At 41.4% G+C, this 24,481-nt stretch overlaps 1 protein-coding gene across 6 annotated transcripts in view; it reads right to left on the reverse strand.

Annotated features, from left to right (window-relative positions):
• LOC140482864 (regulator of G-protein signaling 7) overlaps positions 1 to 24,481 on the reverse strand; it is a 440,481-nt gene that overhangs the window by 115,084 nt on the left and 300,916 nt on the right. For all 6 annotated transcript variants that reach the window (XM_072580575.1, XM_072580577.1, XM_072580574.1 and 3 more), the window contains 2 exons: positions 18,849 to 18,955; positions 6,624 to 6,675 (listed from right to left, as the gene is read on the reverse strand). In XM_072580575.1, coding sequence (XP_072436676.1) covers positions 6,624 to 6,675; positions 18,849 to 18,955 — 159 coding nt within the window. The remainder of the gene's footprint in view (positions 1 to 6,623; positions 6,676 to 18,848; positions 18,956 to 24,481) is intronic.

Below are 24,481 nucleotides of genomic sequence, written 5' to 3' on the forward strand. Positions count from 1 at the left end.
CAGTGATCAGATTACCAAAGTCAAACTATGATGAGTAGGATCACTTTGCTGCTGCAGGCTTCTCTGTCAATGCAGCAAGTGACACATAGTGTTACTTCCCTTTATCTGCCACTGAGGATCTTTTTAACTATTTTGTGTGGGATCTCGACGCAAACCTGCCTGGCCTAGCCCTACCAGGAGCATTGCTAATAGCATTGTTCAAGGGATTATTGGAGTGTTCAAGCCTGTCCACTGTGTCAGGGTGAGGCTCAATGGAGGGAATATGGTTTCTGGTGCTTCTGTGCCCAAAATTAACTACTCTAATTGTGTAAGAACTGAAAGAACTGTGGATGCTGTAAATCAGAAACATAAAGAGAAACTGCAGAAAAAAAGCTCAGCAAGTCTGGCAGCATCTGTGAAAAGAAATCAGAGTTAATGCTTCGAGTCGAGAGAGCCTTCCTCAGAACTCTTAAACGTGTTCTTTGCTAATGTTTGAAATATTTCTCTGCTGAATCATGCTTTATTTCTACTAATTTTCCTTATGGTAATGCAAAGATTATATTTTCTGTTGATTTAGTTCAATACCATTGTCTACATTATTGTGTAAATGAAATGAAATTTGACAAATTGCTTAATTTGCAAACTGCATCTCACTTCTCATCAATGTACTGCTGCTCGGTTTACTTTGTCAATAAGACTCATTATCCATCAACACACAATAAAACTTGCCAACAGCAGATGTATGAGTAAGGAATTTTTCCATGATGGAGGTCATCAGATTCCATTGACTGCTTAGCAGGTTTATACAGTGATTGAAAAGCAAAATACTGTGGATGTTGGACATCTGAAATAAACACAGAGAGTGCTGGAGAAACTCTGGCAGGTCTGACAAAATTCTGAGTGCGGTATGAATTCTTGAGAACTACTATGATGAAATGTTATCAGAGATGGGTCTTTGGCATCCTATTCAGTGTTTGTTTGTATGCCGGGATAGAAGTCAGTTGTCATAAAACCATAAGACACAGGACCAGAAGTAGGTCATTCAGCCCATCAAGCCTGCTCCACCATTCAATGAGGTCATAGCCCATCCAATAATCCTCAACTCCACTTTCCTGTCTTTTTCCCATAACTGTTGATTTCCTTACTGATTACAAGTCTTTTGTGTCTCACCTTTGAATATACTTAATAACCCAACCTCAGCAACACCCTGTTCTAAAGAATTTCGCAGATTCATAACTCTCCGAGAGAAGAAATTCCTGCTCATTTCTGTCTTAAAAGTGTAACCCATCATTCTGAGATATTTTCTCTTGCCCTAGACTGACCAATAAGGAGGACAAGCTCTCTGCATCCACCCTGTCAAGTCGTCTAAGCATCTTGTATGTTTCAGCACAGTTGCCTTTCATTCTTCTGTATTCAAATCTACATAACCTCTCCTCATAAGACCGTCGCTCCGTATTTGATACCAGTCTAGTGAACTTTCTATAAACTGCCTCCAAAGCCAAAATGTTTTTCCTTAGTTAAGGGGCCCAAAATTATTCACAGTACTTGAGCTGTGGTCTGACTAGTGCCTTGTATACTTTTATCAAAACTTTCCTATTTTTGTATTCATTTTCCTTTGAAATAAAAGTCAATATTCCATTTGCTTTCTGTATTATCTGCTACACTGGATCTGAGCTTTTTGTGATTCATGAATGAGGTGTCTTAAATCACTCTGTTCCGCTGCTTTCTACAGTCTTTCTCCATTTAATTAACATTCAGCTCATGTATTCTTCCCATCAAAGTGCATAATCTCGCATTTCCTCACATCATATTCCATCTGCCAAGCTTTTTCCCCATTCACTTAACGTGTGTATATCTCACTGTAGGCTCTTTGTGTAATCCTCACCAATTACCCGCCCATCTATTTTTATGCTGTCCACAAACTTAGCTTTGGTACATTCGCTGTCATTATCTAAGTCATTAATATATTTATGTTAAACAATTGTGATCCCAGCACCGATCCCTCTGGCACTCCACTAGCTACACGTTGCCATCCTGAAAATGACTGCCTTATCCCAACTCTGTCTTCTATTGGTTAATCAATCTCTGTACATGTGAATTTATTATCTCCAACACCTTGGGATCTTATCTTATTTCTCTTATCCATCATCAGAGGATGCAACATAACATTCTATGTCCTCATGTGTAAGGGTTTCTCACCTTTATCATGTCAGATTTATGTGGCTGACAACACTTGACCATAATTAAGGAACACACTCTGGAGTATACTGGATAGTGCCAACAGAGTGGCTGAGGCAGCAGAGTCACATTATGTGCAGACCAACTGTTCTCATAATCATCACTGTAACCAATACTGCATTGTAACTCAATAATGCCTGAGACCCTTGACGTCTAATGACTGTCATGGGCAGTCTTTTCAACAGGTATCCCATGTCAAATATCAACCAGCCTTTCAATTATGCAGGGAGTTCAAAGAACCTTGGTACTTGGTGTAACAAGGGCAGCCAGATGGACCTCTTTGAATATGAGTTCCCTGATTGGGGCTGTATTCAACCCCAATCAAGGAGTCCTGGCAGACAGACAAGCACAGGAAAGTCAGATGTCCTGTTCACTCTGAGAGCAGGATCACTGTCAAGGACTCTCCACATGTAAACAAAGGGTGACTATGGAGCTATTTCCCCTGAGAATGCATAAGGATGTATACATCATGACTATTTACAGGGTGCTATGCAATCATTTGTAGGATGTGTTGATGGTCATTACAGTATTCAAGCTGAGAGAATAGAAAGCTGCCTTATTGCTGAAAATCTCTAAATGTTTTGTGGATGTCCTAATGCCACATGTATACAATTGACAGCCATTTGCACCTTGGGGAAACTTTCCGTCACCACAAAGCTGGTCACTCTCTCAGCCTAGGTCTTGTCATCAGCGATGGAACAGATGTGGGTTCTCAGTCTCTTGCACACCCATTGTAGCTTTAATACACAGCCCATTGCTACACAATTCACCTGTAACTGCCTTGAAGGATCTGGATGCACAGAAGCTCAGATCCACTATTACCAGCACTAGATAGGTTTATGGTATTGGGTTCTTCTTCAATAATTAATAATTTTGATTTGATTAAGCAAGAGAGGAATTAAATTGTACTTTACTTAATTGGGGCTAGCTGTTAAAAGTTTTTGTCAGCATGTAGGCCATATGGCCCAGTTCAAAACTAAGGTTTATGATTTTGATGCTGTTTATAGATCAGGCTAATGTAAACTTAGACTACCACATGTTAAAGTGGTTTGAGGTAAAAAGAAAGGCCTTTACTCAAAGACCCAGTTATGTTTTAAAATGATTTAGTTGTGTAACAAATATTTAACAGTCTCATCGTTGCATGTGTACAATATGGGCTTGAAAATAGGTTTCGTGAGTTTTTCAGTCTTGATGTTGTTTTGACCTTCTTAGATCTATCCTTTGGGATATTTGGAATGATAGTTATTCACCGAGAAATGACACTAAATACTCCAAGCACACACATATATTGCTCATTGATGCCACCATAACTTGTTAGAGGTCTATGGAATTGGTAAGCTAAGAGGAACAAGCTGTCATAGAAAGGATGATCTTATAAAATGCTTGCCATGTTAAAGAATGAATATAGAAATAATATGTAGTGATATCACTAAGATGGCCAATCAGGAAATGGTGCTGTTTAGCCAATGAATTGTGCATACAAAGTCCATGTACTATTCAAACCAATTTGAGTTCAGGATGCCTTTGATCATGGACAGGGCAGTGGCTAGTAAGGGTCCATAAGCCTGCGGTTTAATGATTTGATTCACAACAAGAAGTATTGAAGACATTCAGAGAACTACAGTCAGCAGAACACAACAGGAGACCTGTGCACAGCCAACCAATTTTGAGTTTGGCATCCCGAAGTGTATGCACTCAAGATCATTTTTATTAAGTATTCCTAGTTCATTAGCACTTTCTATGGAAAATATAATAAATTTTGTAAAACTTGTGCCAGTATACTTTTACCTGGAATGGTTCTTCTAACTAATTAGGACTAGTAATCTTTCAGATTGGCTCCGTCAAACTGAGTCTACAATTAGACTCAATGTGTGTCTTACAACCAAAGCTAAGTTTACTTAAAATCAAATGGCCACTCCAGTGGTTTGAACAGATCCCCTACCAATCAAGAGGCATATGAATGCTCGTACCTGCCTAGATGGATAAAGGTTACTGAGATACGAACATTTGGAGTTATAGAGTCATAGAGAAGTACAGCATGGAAACAAACCCTTCGGTCCAACTCTTCCATGCCAATTAGACATCCTAAATTAATCTAGTCCTATGTGTGCACTTGGCCCATATCTCTCTAATCCCTTCTCATTCATGTACTCATCCAGATGCCTTTTAAATGTTGTAATTGTATCAGCCTCCACTACTTCCTCTGGCAGCTCATTCCATTCACCCACCACCCTCTGTGTGAAAACGTTGTCCCTTAGGTCCCTTTTGAATTTTTCCCCTCTCACTCTAAACCTATGCCCTCTAGTTCTGGACTCCCCCAACCCAGGGAAAAAAAAACCTTGTCTACTTACCCTATCCATGCTCCTTATGATTTCATTAAGCTCTATAAGATCTTCCCTCAGCCTTCGACGCTCCAGGAAAAACAGTCCCAGTCTATTCAGCCTCACCCTATAATTCAAACCCTCCAACCCTGGCAACATTCTTGTAAATCTTTTCTGAACCCTTTCAAGTTTCACAACATTCTTTATATAAGACGGAGACCAGAATTGCACACAATATTCCAAAAGTGGCCTAACCAATGTCCTGTACAGTCACAATATGATCTCCCAACTCCCATACTCAATGCTCTGATGAATAAAGGAAGGCATACTTAATACCTTCTTCACTATCCTACATACCTGAGACTCCATTTTCAAGAACTATGAATCTGCACTCCAAGGTTTCCTTGTTCATCAACACTCTCCAGGGTCTTACTATTAAGGACGTAAGTCCTGCCCTGATTTGCCTTTTCAAAATGCAGTACCTCACATTTATTTAAATTAAGCTCCATTTGCCACTCCTTGGCCCATTAGCCCATCTGATCAAGATCCCATTGTTCTCTGCGGTAACCCTCTCTGCTGTCCACTACACCACCAATTCCATGTCATCTACAAACTTATTAACTATACCACCTAATCGTTTATATAAAAGACAAAAAGCAGTTATTTATCTGAAGGCAGGTAGTGTAGTGTGCTGCTTGTAAGTCCATCCCTCAAGATAGTGTCCACTTCTCTACTCCCTTCACTCCTCTTCTGAGCCTACACTGTTATTACGAAAAATGTTGCTGATGGTCGCTCTCTCTCTCACTCTCTCTCCCCTTTCTCTTCCCTACTGGAGGAACCTCCACCAGCGTTAGCTATTTCCACAGGCAGCAGACAGCCCTAAAATGGTTCCTTTTTCATTTATACCTCCCTTCCAAGTGAGTCGCTCAAATATGACCCCTCAGTTCCTCAGTAGCAGAACTTAGATCATAGACACTGAATAACTTCACAAATCTGTTCTACAGACTTAGCTGCAGCCTCCTATTCCCCAGTGTACTTTTCTCTTCTACTTGGCTTGCCCTCTGACACACCCTGCCAACATGTGCAGTCTTTGTGATTACCACCAAGTAGCATGAGCTGCATTAAATTGGGGACAATTGCTTCGATAAGTGTTTTAATTATTCCATAATACTTTAATTCCTTTTTAAAACAGAAGGCAGGCAAGCTTTCAGTTTTTGGGCCCCTCACCCGCCAAGTAGACTCAATTTTATGCTCGGTCAGAAAGGACAGCATTCTGCTTCCCAATCACTCAGTTCACACTGTGAGCTAAGTTATTGATAATGATCACAATTTTCATTCATCCTCCTGGGGAGAAAAAAAATCAACACCATGAGTTGTAAACAAAACCACTTACCTAATACACTAATACCCAGATGTCATGTGCAAGTGTTGATTTGAAGTGTGAACAATCAGAATCGGTTAACACCTTCTAAACTGACTCGGGAATATTCAGCATCTGTGCACCACCAATATAATTCAGCTGCTTTTGGGTTTAAGGGAATTGTTTTAAACTTACACAGGGATGGAATCCGAATGCTGTTGGTGTGTTCAAAACCCACAGATCTCCTTGACAAATTGGAATACCACTGACATTTAAAAAATCCTGAATGCTGCTTCCCGTCAGCAGGCAGAACTCAGTTACAGATTAGGATTTTATCATTCTTACCTTTTCAGGACTGAGGTTTTTTTAAAAAAGACTTTTCTGACTTTATTTCTACAACTTGAGATAAATGAGAAACAATTTATTTTTGGCACTTTGCCAGTAAAAATGGAGTTCTGTAACAATTTTAATCAAGCAACAGTGTATTTCTTATTCTGCATTCAGATACCTAATTTTAGCCTATTGCTATCCTCAAGAACTAAAACATCTGGACAAGTTATGGATTTTATATGTGCCATGTTAAGTGACTATAAAATTGTTAATAATTATTCATAACATATTGGTTAAATGCTATAATTGACTGACATGAAACCATGCAATTGTATACTTTGTATTATTACGACGCCGGTGCATATAATGAGGAAGTATCTTACATAAATACTAACCATAGTCGGTGTTTTCTGGCTCCCAACAATTTGATGGCCAAAAGTACGGTGTCTGTAGCAAACAAAAAAGACAACATATTGGTAGTCCATTAGTTTCTTTTGAAAGCAATGAGTAATTGTTCACTTTTGTTTTCAGGTATTATAGTAAGAAACACTCCTCTACTAAAGTAAACAGCTAATGCAACTTGATCTTTCATTGCTGCTACATTAAATCCTTGTTCAGACTGACAAGTGATACATCTGGGACCTGGTTTGGGCAGCATGCACAAGGAAATCCAGATGCTGACCTAAAGTTGCACTGAGCTCAATTCTTCAGGTGAACTGTACGTGATAAAGCAGCCTGCCCATTTTTGAAACTAAAATTCGGGTTGCACGCCACTCAGGCAGTAGCTCTGAAGTATGTGGCAGTGGGTCAGGAGCTGCGTTCATGAGAGCAGAGAATGGTCACAACTGGCTGCAGTGATGTGGAACTGGATGAATCACTTTTGGTCTTCTTGACTTCAGGTGCATTCAAAATAAGCATGCATGACCGTGTTTCAAATAGACTTAGGTATTGAGGCCTTTCATGTGTTGCTACTCAGAAGGTAGTTAAATATGAACAGGAAGAGGCACTTCTCACTTTGAACCTGTACTCTTATTCAATGAGATCATGTCTGTGCTATGACTTAATTCTGTATTTGCTCCATTACCTTCTGTGTTTTTGTTTAACAGAAAAGCTATCTATCTCCGATGATAAATCATTTGGTTATTTTCAAAATACCACCATTTGTGGAATACATTGCAGCGCAAAACTTGTATTATCTTTTCTCAATAGAAGTATTTCCTAATTTCAGTCTGGAAGTGTCACTCTATTCCAACATCCCCTTGTCTTCCAGTCTTCTGGATATAAAAGCCATGAACCTTTTCTGTAACTGCTCATTGAAGTGCAATGATCTACATACCTGGGTCCACCAAGTCTCTTTGAACCTCCAGTGCCTCTACCTTTTTATCATTTAGAAAGTGATGCATTCTATCCTTTTTGGTTCCAAATCTCACAATTTCCTCTATTGAAATTCAAATATACTTATTCATGTAATTTTATGTTTCCATCTCCACTGTCTGTCATCATCGGCAAAAAAACTGTCTACAACCCGACTTCAGCCACAACATCTCTGGACAAGCTACAATGAGATAAAACAGCTTGGAAATGATTGTTAGTGATATGGTTGCAGAAACGTGCAATATACTTAAAGTTGGGCAGATGGTTTACCATCTCTCGAGGCTTCGCTGGATCAAGTGATGACATCTCATTTACCATCCCAGATGAGCCTGGGTCTCATTATGTATTCTCTCTTTATCCTGTCCAGGTCACTGACTCTTTGATAGTAGCTCTACTATCTTGAGTAATTTGATCTGAGTACTGTCCTTCCTATTCCTTTCAAACTCATAGTTCACACTCTCTTCCTGTTATGCTGCTCTAAGACAACCAGCAATGACTACAATGCTAATACAGCAGGCCAGAAACATTTTGTAAAATTCACAATTTTATTTCTTAATTGCACTCGTTATTCAGTTGATGAGATGCAGGTTTGACTGTAATTTGGTACTCACTTATCATTTATATCTCCACCAGAATAATTCAGCTCTTGAGAATAGATTTATAGATTGTCAATAGATTGACAAAAAAAGTACTTCTTGCCTTTATATTTTTCAACCATAATTTTGAATGGGTGCAATTCAGCACAGCATTGAACATAGATTAATAACCTATTAGCACACTGCTAAAATAAACATGTATATTTTCTGTCACATTAGTATACACAGAAGAATGTAAGATGCAATTATGTAATACTTGCGAACAGAATGATAAGTTAGTTTGACAGCTTTATCTTTACAGTAAATTTCAATATCATGATGAACTAGAAGACATTGGTGTTGTGGTGGTTTGTCACTAGATTTCTAATCCAGAACCTTCGAGGAGGTGACCAAGCATGTGGATGAGGGTAGAGCAGTGGATGTAGTGTACATGGATTTTAGTAAGGCATTTGATAAGGTTCCCCATGGTAGGCTTATGCGGAAAGTCAGGAGGCATGGGATAGAGGGAAATTTGGCCAATTGGATAGAAAACTGGCTAACCGGTCGAAGGCAGAGAGTGGTGGTAGATGGTAAATATTCAGCCTGGAGCCCAGTTACAAGTGGAGTTCCGCAGGGTTCAGTTCTGGGTCCTCTGCTGTTTGTAATTTTTATTAATGACTTAGATGAGGGAGTCGAAGGGTGGGTCAGTAAATTTGCAGATGATACGAAGATAGGTGGAGTTGTGGACAGTGAGGAGGGCTGTTGTCGGCTGCAGAGGGACTTAGATATGATGCAGAGCTGGGCTGAGGAGTGGCAGATGGAGTTCAACCCTGCCAAGTGTGAGGTTGTCCATTTTGGAAGAACAAATAAGAATGCGGAATACAGGGTTAATGGTAGGGTTCTTAGTCAGGTGGAGGAACAGAGGGATCTTGGGGTCTATGTACATAGATCTTTGAAGGTTGCCACTCAGGTGGATAGAGTTTGTAAGAAGGCCTATGGAGTATTATCGTTCATTAGCAGAGGGATTGAAGTCAAGAGTCGTGAAGTGATGTTGCAGCTATACAGGACTTTGGTTAGGCCACAGTTGGAGTACTGTGTGCAGTTCTGGTCGCCTCACTTTAGGAAAGATGTGGAAGCTTTGGAGAGGGTGCAGAGAAGATTTACCAGGATGTTGCCTGGAATGGAGAGTAGGTCGAGGATAGGTTGAGAGTTCTCGGCCTTTTCTCGTTGGAACGGCGAAGGAAGAGGGGTGACTTGATCGAGGTTTATAAGATGATCAGAGGAATAGATAGAGTAGACAGTCAGAAACTTTTTCCCCGGGTACAACAGAGTGTTCCAAGGGGACATAAATTTAAGGTGAAGGGTGGAAGGTATAGGGGAGATGTCAGGGGTGGGTTCTTTACCCAGAGAGTGGTGGGGGCATGGAATGCGCTGCCCGTGGGAGTGGTAGAGTCAGAATCATTGGCGACCTTTAAGCGGCATTTGGATAGGTACATGGATGGGTGCTTAATCTAGGTTAGAAGTTCGGCACAACATCATGGGCCGAAGGGCCTGTTCTGTGCTGTATTGTTCTATGTTCTATGTTCTATGTTCTAACCCCAGGCTAGTGTCCTCGGAATGTGGGTTCAAATGCCAATATAGTAGATGTCCAAAATTTGAATTCAATGAGGTCTTGAATTAAGAACTAATATAAGGATGATCTTACAAACACGCAATTGTAATTAAAAACCCAGCTGGTTCTCTAATGCTCTTTAGGGAAAGAAATCTACTAACATTTGACTCCAAACCCACAGCAATGCGGTTGGTTCTTGTGACTAAAGTGATAAAGCTGTATGCGGCGAGAGAGGGGTTAAGGTATTGAGCTTGATAATCAGCCATGATCATATTCAAAAGCAAAGCAAGCTCAAGGGGTCAAATAGCTTATTAAGGCTCCTATTTTCTATATTTCTATGTAACCATGACTACCTCCCACCTTTTATATCTCTGCTGAATAACAAGGCAATAATATGACAGGGTGAGTGTGAAGTTGCAGAGAGAAGATGGCAATTCTAATGCTGGCAGAATGGAGAAGATTATTGACCTTTTTTCCTACAGTTGTTACGATCCTTTGTTTTTTACAGGATAAGTCAGATTCCACATCAGCAACCTGGATAGTTAGATCATATTTTATTTGTTTTGCTTTTAACAAAGTCATCACTCACTAAAACATAAGCACACAACACTGCAAATTTTGCTTCAACAATACAACAGAATGAAATAAATTAAGATAAAATAGAATAATCCAGACTATCTACTTATAATACGAATACAAAGATTTCCAAACACATATTAAAAGTGTAATACAATTAATCTCAAAAACACTCCTTTGTAAGTTGAAAATAAATGAAATAGCTTTTGTAAAGTATTCAAAATACATTGCTGGTACAGTTCCTAAAATACCACTCATCAAATACCATAATGGCCACAGCAGAGTCCTTGTACCTAATGTCTCAGCTGGCTCACTATACAGCGTGACCGCCATGACCCAGCCCACACAATAGGACACTCATTTCTCACTGTCTGTCATGTTGAGGTCAAATGTCAGGAAATGTACAAGGTAGCTCTGGATTCACAGTGCTTGTCCAGATGCATTGTGGAGGCTGGTGAATGCCAGGATATTCGTTCAGTAGTGAGGAGTTCTGAGAACAGTGTGAGGAGAGGTAGGCCCAGAATCAGACATGACAAATGCCATTATATGGGGTAGGTTGCTAATGAAGCAAAATGAGGTAAGTACGATAAAAAGCGAAAACCCGCGTGGAATTGCCTCCAAAAAAAATTTAAGCGACTTGGACTTAACCAAAAAAACAGAAGATTAACGCACAGTTTCATTCTTCCTTCCCCCTGGCCATTACATGATTAAAATAATAAGTCAGTGAGCATTATAGACTGGCTGGAAAAACTAACTAGTTGGAAAGAGGCAAATATTAACTATTTATTATCTGTAATATGATCACAGATTTTGACAATGAAACATTTTATATCAGTTAAAAATATTGTTCGCCACCTCTGTGCATTGGATATTTAGGACTTAAGTCAATATTTAACATAAGCGTTGATGGTTGTCTTGGTGATTCTGCTTTGCTTCCAAAAAAGAAACAAGTGACTTAATTGACATGAATTGTTCATGCACTTTCACACTAGCACATAGATTTCCACTAGGATTGAAATTACTTCACATGGTCCAATGATTTATTCCCAATGTGAAAAGTAAAAGGAGAGATCTAAAAAATACTCAAAAGTTTGTATGTGTTTGGACACCATGAGATTCAGGTACATTTGAAACTGAAGGATACGAAGGAAACTATTTTATATCTTACTTTGGGAGTATTTATTTAACTGCACCTGTAATCCAGAGGCTTGGATGAATGATACAGAATTACTATAGCAGCTTAGGAATTTAAATTAATGGACATCATTATTGACATTAACTTTGTACTCCAAATGTATGAATTGAGCTTAAGTTCTATAGGCTGGCTGTCGATAGATTTCCATTATGTATCCAGATAATCAATTGGGCTTCTGGTTTAGTGACTATACCACATAATGAATTAACCAATTCTGGAAGAAGACGGTCACAAAGGCATTGGATCTCTGGACCATGTGATGGTGTGTCTTCTCTTTCTGTGGTTAAAAAAAACCTAACTCTTGAAGAATGCCAATTTTTTAACCCTCACCGGTGCTGTAAACTGTTATTTTTAACCAGTAAGTCAGAGGCTTTATAAGTTATGAAGAAGTCATTCTGTGGCTCCTGCAAGCAAGTGGACGTACCTGGAGATTACAGCAATCACCGAATAGCTGGTTCAGTCCCAGGGATCATTGAGCAGCCTTTCCAATTTTCCCTCCACCCACAACACTGCTTCATTTTTGGATCTACTGTGTGTGTGTGTATTTCTTTATAGGGGGAGTTTTATAAGGGGGTTGGAGTTTTAACAAGTAGAGTTAATGTCGATGGTTCATGATTGTTTCCTTGTAACTAGTATCTATTTGCTTGTAATATATAATAATTCCTGTCAAGTACAGATTCCTAGTCGAGCTTTCTGTCGCCCCAGTCTAAAAGGCAGGTAAATTAAGGAATATTGCATACTTTTGTAAAATCCTTAACCTGTGAGAAAGCTCTGGGAATAGTAGAGTTTGATTTCCAGCATGACACTCCATTGAGGTGGAACAGTTTCAGTGATCAATTGAATAATACTGATGACATGTATAGGATATATCAAGTGAATTCTTGTGGGAAACAAAATGATCAGATGAATATAAAATCATGTGCATGAATTCACCATTTCCACAAAGCGATGCACCAAGAGACTAGAAAACAAAATCTACCCCTTGGTTCCACTTCCTCAGAGATAGTGGTTCAATTTGCTTACACAGAAAGTAACTGATTTAATAATGTAATTCAAAATTTGAGGCTCAGTGAGATATTTTTACGTGTTGTAACCTGATTTTAATAATGCTGTGCCTCTTAAGGATATGAGCACAGCGCATATGCATTTTTTCCTTGCATATAGGTGTCAGCAGTCATTCTCTTTAAGGAACAGAAATAATACTTTCTATTACCTTTCGGTCCTAACATGTTCTGGATTCAAGTCCCATTCTATGGGATAGGTGCATAAAAACAAAGGTTGACACTCCAGTGCAGTACTGAGGGAGCACAGCACTGTGTCTTTCCAATGGAGATTATCTGGTCATTGTCAATATGCTGTTTCTGGGCGATTACCATTTGTAAATTTGCTGCTGCGGTTCTGACATTATAACAGTGACTACACTTCAAAAGTACTTCATTTTGAGACAACTGGTTGGGAATTGGAATTGAGAAGTCAATCTTCCTGTTGTAACTACTGAGGCAAGGTTTAGCAATCAAACAAGACTTGAAATAAAAGGCAGACGTGGGGCAGAATATTAGATCATAAGGCCATAAGAAATAGATACAGACTGTTCAGCCCCTTGAACTTGCTCCACTATTCAGAAGAATCACGACTAATCGGACATTCCTCACATCTTTTTTCTGCCCTTTCCCGAGGACCCTGGTTTTCTTACTAATCAAGAGTCTATTCATTTCAGCCTTAAAAGGATTCTGCCCCACAGCTCTCTGTAACATGGAGTTCCAACATAAGGGTTATTTTACATTTCATTAGTCCATGTGCCCAGTAATTTGGAATCCACAGGTCAGGTAGGTTTACTTTGTGTATCATCGAGTCAGTAATCTAAAGTTGCAGAGCAACATGCTGCCAACCCACTGGTCAGATACAAGACCTAAGTGCAAATGAAACAAATAGTCCAGTTATGTCAGCTTTGTTTCCCTATAGCTGCTCATGATCTGCTTGCTGACCCTTTCTAGTTCAAGATACCTTTTCTCATCTGCAGTGCCTGGCAGCAGAGGAGAGCCCTACAGAAGCATCATCGGTGCCCGAGCACGATGGAGATGTGGATGATCTGATTAACATTCCAGCAGGGTTTCCTGTTCAAATTTCCAGAATGTTGGGGCATCTGGCACAGTTTACCCCAGGGCTACTGTTCATAAGTCAGTATCAGGATTTCTGCCTAGTTGCTACCAAATCTTCATTCAGTGTACATGTTGCTGTTTGAATTGCTATTTGAATTCATGTATCGCTGGATATTGGAGAGCATCTAGGAAAATTAACAAACAGTGAAATTTACAACTGATCTTGGAGGAACTGTTGGGCCAAGTTCACAGCACAGAATCAGATAAGTTAATCGTTGTTTTAAGTGCAGCCTACAAAGAATCTGCAGTAGTGAGTAGAGTGGGTTCTTTCTTGATTATATGTTTTTGGAGATATGTCTCTTGATTAAACTGAAAATATAGGACATAACTATTAATTTAATCTGGGGCAATGTTTTGTAGAGGAATAAAAAGGTGTTATTTTCTGGGTCTGTAGATTGTGAAGGAGCAAAAATGGCCTTTAATAGAGTGATATGCACTTCTTGTCGGATGTGGGAGTTTAAAGAGAGTTTAAGGGTTACTGTGGATTATATCTGCCATAAACGCTGTTGGCTATGAATCTTATCAGATCGAATGGATCGGTTGGATAAACAGTTAGAAGCAATGAGGAATTTGCAACAGCAACAGTATCTGATGGATGGCATAGGAAGAGTCAGATACAGTCACATAGATGGGTTAACTCCAGGAAAGGTAAGCGAGGTAGGCAGCTAGTGCAGGAGTCTTCTGTGGGTATACCCATTTCAAGCAGGTATGCTGTTTTGGAAAATGTAGGGGGTGATGGGTTCTCAGGGGGACATAGCACAAACAGCCAAGATTCTGGTATTGAGACTGGCTCTAATGCAACAAGGGGTACATCGGGTTCCAAGAGATCAATTGTGTTAGGGGATTCTCTAGTCCGAGGTACTGGAAGACGTTTCTGTGGCCAGCAGCGAAAACGCATAATGGTGTATTGCTTCCCTGGTGCCAGGATCAAGGATGTCTCAGAGAGGGTGAAGAATGTTAGGGAAAAGGTTGAGATTCTGAAGGGAGGGTTTAAAGAGTTAGGCAGAAATTTAAAAAGGAGGTCCTTGAGAGTAGTAATATCTGGATTACTCCCGGTGCTATGAGCAAGTGAGGGCAGGAATAGGAGGATAGAACAGATGAATGCATGGCTGAGGATCTGGTGTATGGGAGAAGGATTCACATTTTTGCATCATTGGAATCTCTTTTGGGGTAGAAGTGACCTGTACAAGGAGGACGGATTGCACCTAAATTGGAAGGGGAGTAATTTACTGGCAGGGAAATTTGCTAGAGCTGCTCGGGAGGATTTAAACTAGTAAGGTGGAGGGTGGGGGTGGGACCCAGGGAGAGGAGATAGTGAGGAAAGAGGTCAATCTGAGACTGGTACAGTTGAGAACAGAAGTGAGTCAAACAGTCAGGGCAGGCAGGGACAAGGTAGGACTAATAAATTAAACTGCATATATTTCAAAGCAGGGGGCCAAACAGGGAAGGCAGATGAACTCAGGGCATGGTTAGGAACATAGGACTGGGATATCATAGCAATTACAGAAACATGGCTGAGGGATGGGCAGGACTGGCAGCTTAATGTTCCAGGATATAAATGCTACAGGAAGGATAGAAAGGGAGACAAGAGAGGAGGGGGAGTGGCATTTTTGATAAGGGATAGTATTACAGCTGTGCTGAGGGAGGATATTCCCGGAAATACATCCAGGGAAGTTATTTGGGTGGAACTGAGAAATAAGAAAGGGATGATAACCTTATTGGGATTGTATTATAGACTCTCTAATAGTCAAAGGGAAATTGAAAAACAAACTTGTAAGGAGATCTCAGCTATCTGTAAGAATAATAAGGTGGTTATGGTAGGGAATTTTAACTTTCCAAACATAGACTGAGACTACCATAGTGTTAAGGGTTTAGATGGAGAGGAATTTTTCAAGTGTGTACAAGACAATTTTCTGATTCAGTATGTGGATGTACCTACTAGAGAAGGTGCAAAACTTGACCTACTCTTGGGAAATAAGGCAGGGCAGGTGACTGAGGTGTCACTGAGGGAGCACTTTGGGACCAGCGACCATAATTATATTAGATTTAAAATAATGATGGAAAAGGATAGACCAGATCTAAAAGTTGAAATTCTAAATTGGAGAAAGGCCAATTTTGACGGTATTAGGCAAGAACTTTCAAAAGCTGATTGGGGGCAGATGTTCGCAGGAAAAGGGATGGCTGGAAAATGGGAAGCCTTCAGAAATGAGATAACTAGAATCCAGAGAAAGTACATTCCTGTCAGGGTGGGAGAAATGACTGGTAGGTATAGGGAACGCTGGATGACTCAAGAAATTGCGGGTTTGGTTAAAAAAAAGAAGGAAGCATATGTCAGGTACAGACAGGATAGATCGAGTGAATCCTTAGAAGTGTATAAAGGAAGTAGGAGAATACTTAAGAGGCTATCAGGAGGGCAAAACGGGGACATGAGACAGCTTTGAATGTGTTGCTGGAAAAGCGCAGCAGGTCAGGCAGCATCCAAGGAACAGGAGAATTGATGTTTCGGGCATCAGCCCGAAGAAGGGCTGATGCCCGAAACGTTGATTCTCCTGTTCCTTGGATGCTGCCTGACCTGCTGCGCTTTTCCAGCAACACATTTTCAGCTCTGATCTCCAGCATCTGCAGTCCTCACTTTCTCCACATGAGATAGCTTTGGCAAATAGTTTTACAAATACATTAAGGACAAAAGGGTAACTAGGGAGAGAATAGGGCCCCTCAAAGATCAGCAAGGTAGCCTTTGTGTGGAGCCACAGAAAATGGGGGAGATACTAAATGAGTATTTTGCATCAGCATTTACTGTGGAAAATGATATCGAAGATATAGACTGTCGGGAAGTAGAAGATGACATCTTGCAAAATGTCCATATTACAGAGGAGCAAGTACTGGATGTCTTGAAATGGATAAAGGTGGATAAATCCCCAGGACCTGATCAGATGTACCCTAGAACTCTGTGGGAAGCTAGAGAAGTGATTGCTGGGTCTTTTGCTGAGATATTTGTATCATCGATAGTCACAGGTGAGGTGCCGGAAGACTGGAGGTTGGCAAACGTGGTGCCACTGTTTGAGAAGGGTGGTGAGGACAAGCCAGAGAACTATAGACCAATGAGCCTGACGTCAGTGGTGGGCAAGTTGTTGGAGGGAATCCTGAGGGACAGGATATACATGTATTTGGAAAGGCAAGGACTGATTAGGGATAGTCAACATGGCTTTGTGCGTGGGAAATCATGTCTCACAAACTTGATTGAGTTTTTTGAAGAAGTTATGAAGAGGATTGATGAGGGCAGAGCAGTAGATGTGATCTATATGGACTTCAGTAAGGTGTTCGACAAGGTTCTCCATGGAAGACTGATTAGCAAGGTTAGATCTCATGGAATACAGGGAGAACTAGCTGTTTGGATACAGAACTAACTCAAAGGTAGAAGACAGAGGGTGGTGGCGGAGGGTTGTTTTTCAGACTGGAGGCCTGTGACCAGTGGAGTGCCACAAGGATCGGTGCTGGGTCCTATACTTTTTGTCATTTACATAAATGATTTGGATGCGAGCATAAGAGGTACAGTTAGTAAGTTTGCAGATGACACCAAAATTGGAGGTGTAGTGGACAGTGAAGAGGGTTACCTCAGATTACAACAGGATCTTGATCAGATGGGCAATGCGCTGAGAAGTGACAGATGGAGTTTAATTCAGATAAATGCGAGGTGCTGCATTTTGGGAAAGCAAATCTTCCCAGGTCTTATACACTTAATGGTGAGGTCCTAGGGAGTGTTGCTGAACAAAGAGACCTTGGAGTGTAGGTTCATAGCTCCTTGAAAGTGGAGTCGCAAGTAGATAGGCTAGTGAAGGTGGTGTTTGGTATGCTTTCCTTTATTGGTCAGAGTATTGAGTACAGGAGTTGGGAGGTCAAGTTGCGGCTGTACAGAACTTTGGTTAGGCCACTGTTGGAATATTGCATGCAATTCTGATCTCCTTCCTATTGGAAAGATGTTGTGAAACTTGAAAAGGTTCAGAAAAGATTTACAAGGATGTTGCCAGGGTTGGAGGATTTGAGCTATAGGGAGAGGCTGAACAGGCTAGGACTGTTTTCCCTGGAGCGTCAGAGGCTGAGGGGTGACCTTATAGAGGTTTACAAAATTATGAGGGGCATGGATAGGGTAAATAGGCAAAGACTTTTCCCTGGTTCAGGAGTTCAGAACTAGAGTGCATAGGTTTAGGTTGAGAGGGAAAAGATATAAGAGAGACCTAAGGGGCAACCTTTTCACACAGAGGGTGGTATGTGTATGGAATGAGCTGCCAGAGGAAGTTGTGGAGGCTGGTACAATTGCAACATTTAAGAGGTATTTGGATGGGTATATGAACAGGCAGGGTTTAGAAGGATACGGGCTGTGTGCTGGCAGTTGGGACTAGATTGGGTTGGGATATCTGGTCGGCATGGAAGGGTTGGACAGAAGGGTCTGTTTCCATACTGTACATCTCTTTGACTCTATGACTTACTTGGTTAATTAGTGTTGCTTGGATGGAAAAGGATTAATAATAGAGTGCCCATTTGTGCCTCCACGTTTACTCTTTATGTATATCAATGAGATTAGGAACAGACTGCAGAAAGCTACAGCACAGAACAATTTGAGAGACCTTATACATAAGAACATAGAATATATTAAGTCCCACAGGTTGGCATGCAAGCATGTCATCGAGTTATACAGCAACAAAGAGGCACTTAGGTTAGTGCAGATTCAATGGGCCTATCTACACCAATCTCATTTTCCATCGCCGTGCCCATTTTGTTAAGTATTATTACATTTGAGATGCTCAATCATGTGTCTTTTAATGACTGAGAGGTTCACCTCCACCTCACTGCCAGGCTGTGAATTCCAAATTCCTACTACCCCCTGGATAAAAAAAGTTGTTTCCTCACACCTCCTGTTAACCTCTTCCCTATTACCTGAAAATTATGCCCCAGATTATTGATCCTTCAACTAAGGGGAATAATTACTCCTTACCAACTTTGCACAATTTCTGTTGTTGTTGTAAATGATAAAAGAGCAAATTTAACAGTCATGGGTTGACACCCAAATGAAAAAATGAATAAAAGTGATTCAATTTTATGTCATAATAATTGGTTTGTGTTTAGTGTACCTGAAATCTGTAGAAAGTCCCATCATCCTTCAATGTTAGCACATGGTCTGAGATTGGAAAGAAGTAGCCATGAGCTGCCATCAGTGTTCCAAGATGCAATGCTTCTACTGTTCAAAGGAAATAAAAAACAAGGTCAGAAGTGTTTTATTTCAGCTGACTCAACAGCAGTATTACATTGCAATTGAACTGCCCGACATAATAAGCATTTATGGAAATAACTGAATACATTTTGTGCAGAATCATCCAGTCTCCATCGTCGAAAAGTAGGTATATGACTGAAGACGTACATTAAGAGCCTGCGGACGCCCTCTGCGTAGACATATATATGAATTTCCTGGAAAATATTAGTGTTTGATTGGCAACATCTCTGTGCCCCATGACCCTCAGCAGTTGTCTCCAACTTTTAAATTAGAGTTGTAGAGTTCTGCAGTACCAACCTGGCTCATTAGTCAGAAATGTTCAACAGATTAAAACCTAGTTGATCACCTGGGTAACTGCATAGCTGATAATTCCAATCACTCACACTGACTCACCCCAAATAAATAGCAACTCTGACCTCTTGACTACCTTCCCCCAACTGATCCAACTATCTCCAATACCCAACAACACCCAGACCACGCAACAACGCCTCTGACCACTCAATTACTCCCCAGTCTAAACTAACCTGACTATCCTTTGACCCCCTGACAGCTACACGACTACCTTCTCAAACTGATGATTCTCCATTCTCACTACACCTCTGACCACCTCATGCTGCCATTATTCCCAGAACCTGACTAGTCCTGCTGACCAGCTCTCCAAATGACTCAACTAATCCCTGACACTTTCTGACAAATGATTAGCCCTCCCAGCTATACTACAATACCCTGTCCTGACTGCACCTCCAATGTGACCACTGCTCCCCCCTGCCCCATGGATCACTTGATCAGCTTCCCTGACCACACCCGACTACACTCACTCCTTGACTACTGCTTCCCATCACCCAACTACACAACTCCCAACAGACAATGAAAATACACCTCCCAATCACCTCACTATCTTCTGGACTACACTCACAACTGGACCTGATTACCACCCAGCCCACCCCTGCCAAGCTGACTACTCTACCCAATACTTGCCTACATCCAGATCTTACTGCCTGTGAACCGCAACAACTCCCCTCAAGCCTGACTACATCTCCCGACATGACCTGACCCAACTGCCCCACTGGCCAGTTACCCATTCACCCACCTACCCTTTTACTTACTGACTCATCCATTCATTAACAGTCAGACTGGACCTGGAAACCTACCATAATGGCAGCTATGCCTAGGAATTGGAATGTGTCCTGTCTTCCCCAAGATGCATTTTACTGAGACAGAGTTCTGTAATTGACACTGTACTTTACATGTCTCTGACAGCCAGGATTGGAAGATTCCAGAATAACAACATCAGGTCAGGAAAAGTTTTGAGCTCAATGGCAATCCAAACAGCACTGGTGCTGTTTGGAAACATTTTCACTACCATATTAGGTTGTGTACTATATATTGTAAAATCATAATGATGCTGAAATGCAACATATTGCGTTAGTTGATAAAAGTAAGCAGGTGAAATTCAAACTGTTCCCATCAATAATAGGAAGAAGGATTCCGACAAAAAAGCTTTCGGTCTTAAGAGGACAGAGAGAACATCTCCTGCTTTTGATACCAGTAACAGGGATCACTGGCACTTCTCTTTGATTAGTCAGTCTCAGATTAGTAACTCCGATGTTGTTTAAAGTCTGTAGTATCAGTACGCATGTGTAGTTATTATCTACACGGGAAGTAAAATAAGCGAAATTATATATTAAAGTGAATCTGGTGATATTTTCAAATGATGTGCAAAAAAGCAAGTGTGGTATGAGAAAACGTTTTTCTCACTCAGCTCTGGTATGGAATGCACTACCTGGAAATGTGGTGGAGGCAGGTTCAATTGAAACATTCAATGGGCTTTGGATGGCGATTTAGGTGGAAATAATGTGCAAGGGTACGGGGATAAAGCAGGAGACTGGCACTAAGTGACGATGTTCATTTGAAGAGCCAGTGCAGGTAAGTACATCGACCTGGACCCAATATACCGACCACTGCAGCGGACAGCTGGAACTGACAACTGGAAGCGGCAGAGACAAACCACAATAAATGCCAAAGGAAACATCACAGAAGCACTTCACAGGAGGCTCCCAAGCACTGAGGATGTCACCTAGACAGGGGACGAAACATCTGCAACACAAATTCCCAGCTCGGCGAACAGAACCACAACAATGGCTGCAGATGCCAGCAATGCAAACAAGGAGAAGCATAGGATCACCAAGGGAGCCTGGTCACAAGTAGTTCAGGGGCCTGGTGGTGGTGGTGGTGGTGGTGGTGGTGGTGGTTTGGCAGAGGAATTGAGGAGTGGGGTAGGGATGTTGCCTCTCTGTGTCCCTGCTGTCATGACACTGGAGTCTGCAAATGGACACCAGCATCCTCCTCCCAGCCCACAATTGTACAGGTTAGCATTTGTACCTTGCATGATGACTGCCTCACTCGCTACTAGGTGACTCCCAGAGACATGGAGAATATAAATGATGAAATCCTGATGAAAACTTTCTGACCTGAAACATTAACTCTATTTTTCTCTCCACTGAGGCTGACATCCCTCTGGACTATTTCTGTTGTTTTTATTGTCAAGGTAAAGTCACCATGGTCTCAGAGAGAGCAAACTCATTTAACCTGAGGGTCACCATGTCTCAGTGAGGGCCAAGATTCAGAAGGTGGGACTTTCATGGTCATTCATGAGACCATGCTGCAGCTGTACAAAACTCTGGTGCGGCCACTTTTGGAGTATTGTGTACAGTTCTGGTCACTGCATTATAGGAAGGATGTGGAAGCTTTGGAAAGGTTTCAGAGGAGATTTACTAGGATGTTGCCTGGTATAGAGGGAAGGTCTTACAAGGAAAGGTTGAGGGAATTGAGGCTGTTTTCATTAGCGAGAAGAAGGCTGAGTGGCGATTTAATTGAGACATATAAGATAATCAGAGGGTTAGATAGGGTGGACAGTGGGAGCCTTTTCCCTCAGATAGTGAGGGTGAGCATGAGGGAACATAGCTTTAAATTGAGTGGTGATAGATATAGTACAGATGTCAGAGGTAGTTTCTTTACTCAAGAGTAGTAGGGTTACGGAATGTACTGCCTGCAACAGTAGTAGACTTGTCAACTTTAAGGGTGTTTCAAGGGTCATTGGATAGGCATATGGAAGAGAATGGAATAGTGTAGGTTAGATGGGCTTCAGATTGTTTCCACAGGTCGGTGCAACATCGAGGGCCAAAGGGCCTGTACTGCACTGTAATGTTCTATGTCCTATGTTCTATCTCAGCCAGTGAGGGATTTGAACTCATGTTGTTGTTGTGTGCATCGTAAACCAGCCGACCCAGTGCAGTTCAACATCTGAAAACAACATAATCGAGAGACCACTACAAATATAGGGATTAATTTTCCCAGGTGGGTCACTATCCTGCTGTCGGCTCCTCAGTTAATAAGTCACCCCCTGGAGCCCCACTCAATTAAGAATAGCGGCAGACCAGAGAAATAAATGATCCAATTGGAAGGTCTGCAGCAATTCTGGGCTGGCAGTCCCACAATGAGAGATGCGTGCTGCTCAGGCAGCAAGGAGACCACGACAGCACCTGAAAGTAGAGGATCTCCTCCACAGTGCGGTTTGTGGCCGAGGCTTTGGCCATTGCAGTCCACTCACTGCACCAGTAACTGCCACCAGGCGGCTGCCTCCTGTTGCATGCTGGCCCCCACCTTCAATGGGGGGCCCACTTGCAATCAGGAATTTGCTGACAGTGCCATCAACTTTACCAAATAGGACACTGGTGGGCCTAAATTGCTTAGCCTTCAAATGGAACTTGGCTCCATCTCCGAGGTACTGAGAAAATCTAGCTCATTTTCTGCCTGGGAAGCAAAGTTCAAATATAACTTGAAAATATCAGGATTACTGATAGGTCCAGTTTGATGCCATAGATAATCTCTCGTACTGTAATCTACATAAATGGTGGGGGGGGTGGGGGGGGGTGGGGGAAGTTGGTGGTGCTGATTTGACCACATTCAATAGTTCTGGGTGGAAACAGGTCTGCAGACCAAGGAAAGACTCACTTACAGAGAATAAGGTTTAAGTTACCAGCACCTTTAGTCTCCCTGAATGGAGACGGGATATGTTCTAACTGGCTGGCAGGTTTCCAAATATAGCAGAACGATCTGACAGTGTTTGCGGCAGCAGCCAGAGGTGGAAACTATCAAACATAACTGATGACAATTCTGGAGGAAAAGAATGAATAATGAATTGCTCGTTGACAGCTGGTGGCACTGTGTCAGGGCGATGAAATGTTCCGTGAACACAAGCCTGCTGAGAATCGAACCGCTGGGCAAACCTTGCTTCACAACTGGTTTCGCTCCAGGGTAACATGGAAGTGGAAAGATTACTCGCTGCAACAAACAGAATGAAAAACGACGGGCAGAAATCGGCTGAAAATAGAAACTTTAAATGCTTTGCTGCATTGCAATCTTGAATAAGAGTTCAGCTGTTTCCATTTCAAGATTACCAAACACCACGTTACCTTTATATAAACCTAATGAGAACTAAAGCAGGTTCTCTGAAAGCTACTGGAGAAACTACTTGCATAAGAAATAGCATTTTGTTGGAAAAGGAGATGTGTCAAAGGTTTTTGCCTTTTTGTCCCAAAATAGGTGGCACTGCCATGTGATCCTTGCTAGTTTGTGTTCATGTGAACATTTTAAAAAACTTTTATGACAAATGTGTCAACAATGGAATAACTCCAACTTGGCCACCATCTACAGGTTAGACATCCCGATTTCAGCTGTCCATATACTGGAATCATCTGAATAGCAGGCACTTTTGAAATAGCTGATGGCCTAGTTTCAGGGTCTGTTTTAGGTTCCGGGTCTGTATCAGTTTCAGGGTTTGCTTCAGGTTCAAGGGTCTGTTTTAGGTTAAAGGTTCAGTGTCTGTATCTGTTTATGAGTCTGGAACAGATATTGTGTGTCCTTGATAGGTATGTCCCTGTTAGCCAGGGAGGAAGTGATAAGGTAAGGGAACCATGATTTATTACAGAAATTGCATCTCTTGTTAAGAAGAAGAAGGAGGCTTATGTGTTGATGAGGCAAGATGGTTCAGATGAGGCGATGGAGAGTTACAGATCAGCTAGGAAGGATTTAAAGAGAGAGTTAAGAAGAGCAAAGAGAGGACATGAGCAGTCTTTAGCAAATAGAATAAAGGAGAATCCTAAAGCTTTCTATAGGTATGTGAGGAATAAAAGGATGACTAGGGTAGGAATAGGGCCAGTCAAAGACACAAGTGGGAAGTTGAGTGTGGACCCTGTGGAGAACGGAGAGGTGCTAAACAAATATTTCTCATCAGTTTTCACTCAGGAAAAGGAGAATATATTGTAGAGAAGAAGAATGAGATATGAGACATTAAACTAGAAAGGATGGAGGTTAGTAAGGAAGAGGTGTTATCAATTCTAGAAGGAGTGAAAGTGGACAAATCCCCTGGGCCGGGAGAGGAAGCTAGGGAGGAGATAGCGGAGTCTTTGGCTTTGATATTTGAGTTGTCAT

Source organism: Chiloscyllium punctatum, chromosome 11 (genome assembly GCF_047496795.1).
Source record: "Chiloscyllium punctatum isolate Juve2018m chromosome 11, sChiPun1.3, whole genome shotgun sequence".
NCBI classification, from domain to species: Eukaryota; Metazoa; Chordata; class Chondrichthyes; order Orectolobiformes; family Hemiscylliidae; genus Chiloscyllium; species Chiloscyllium punctatum.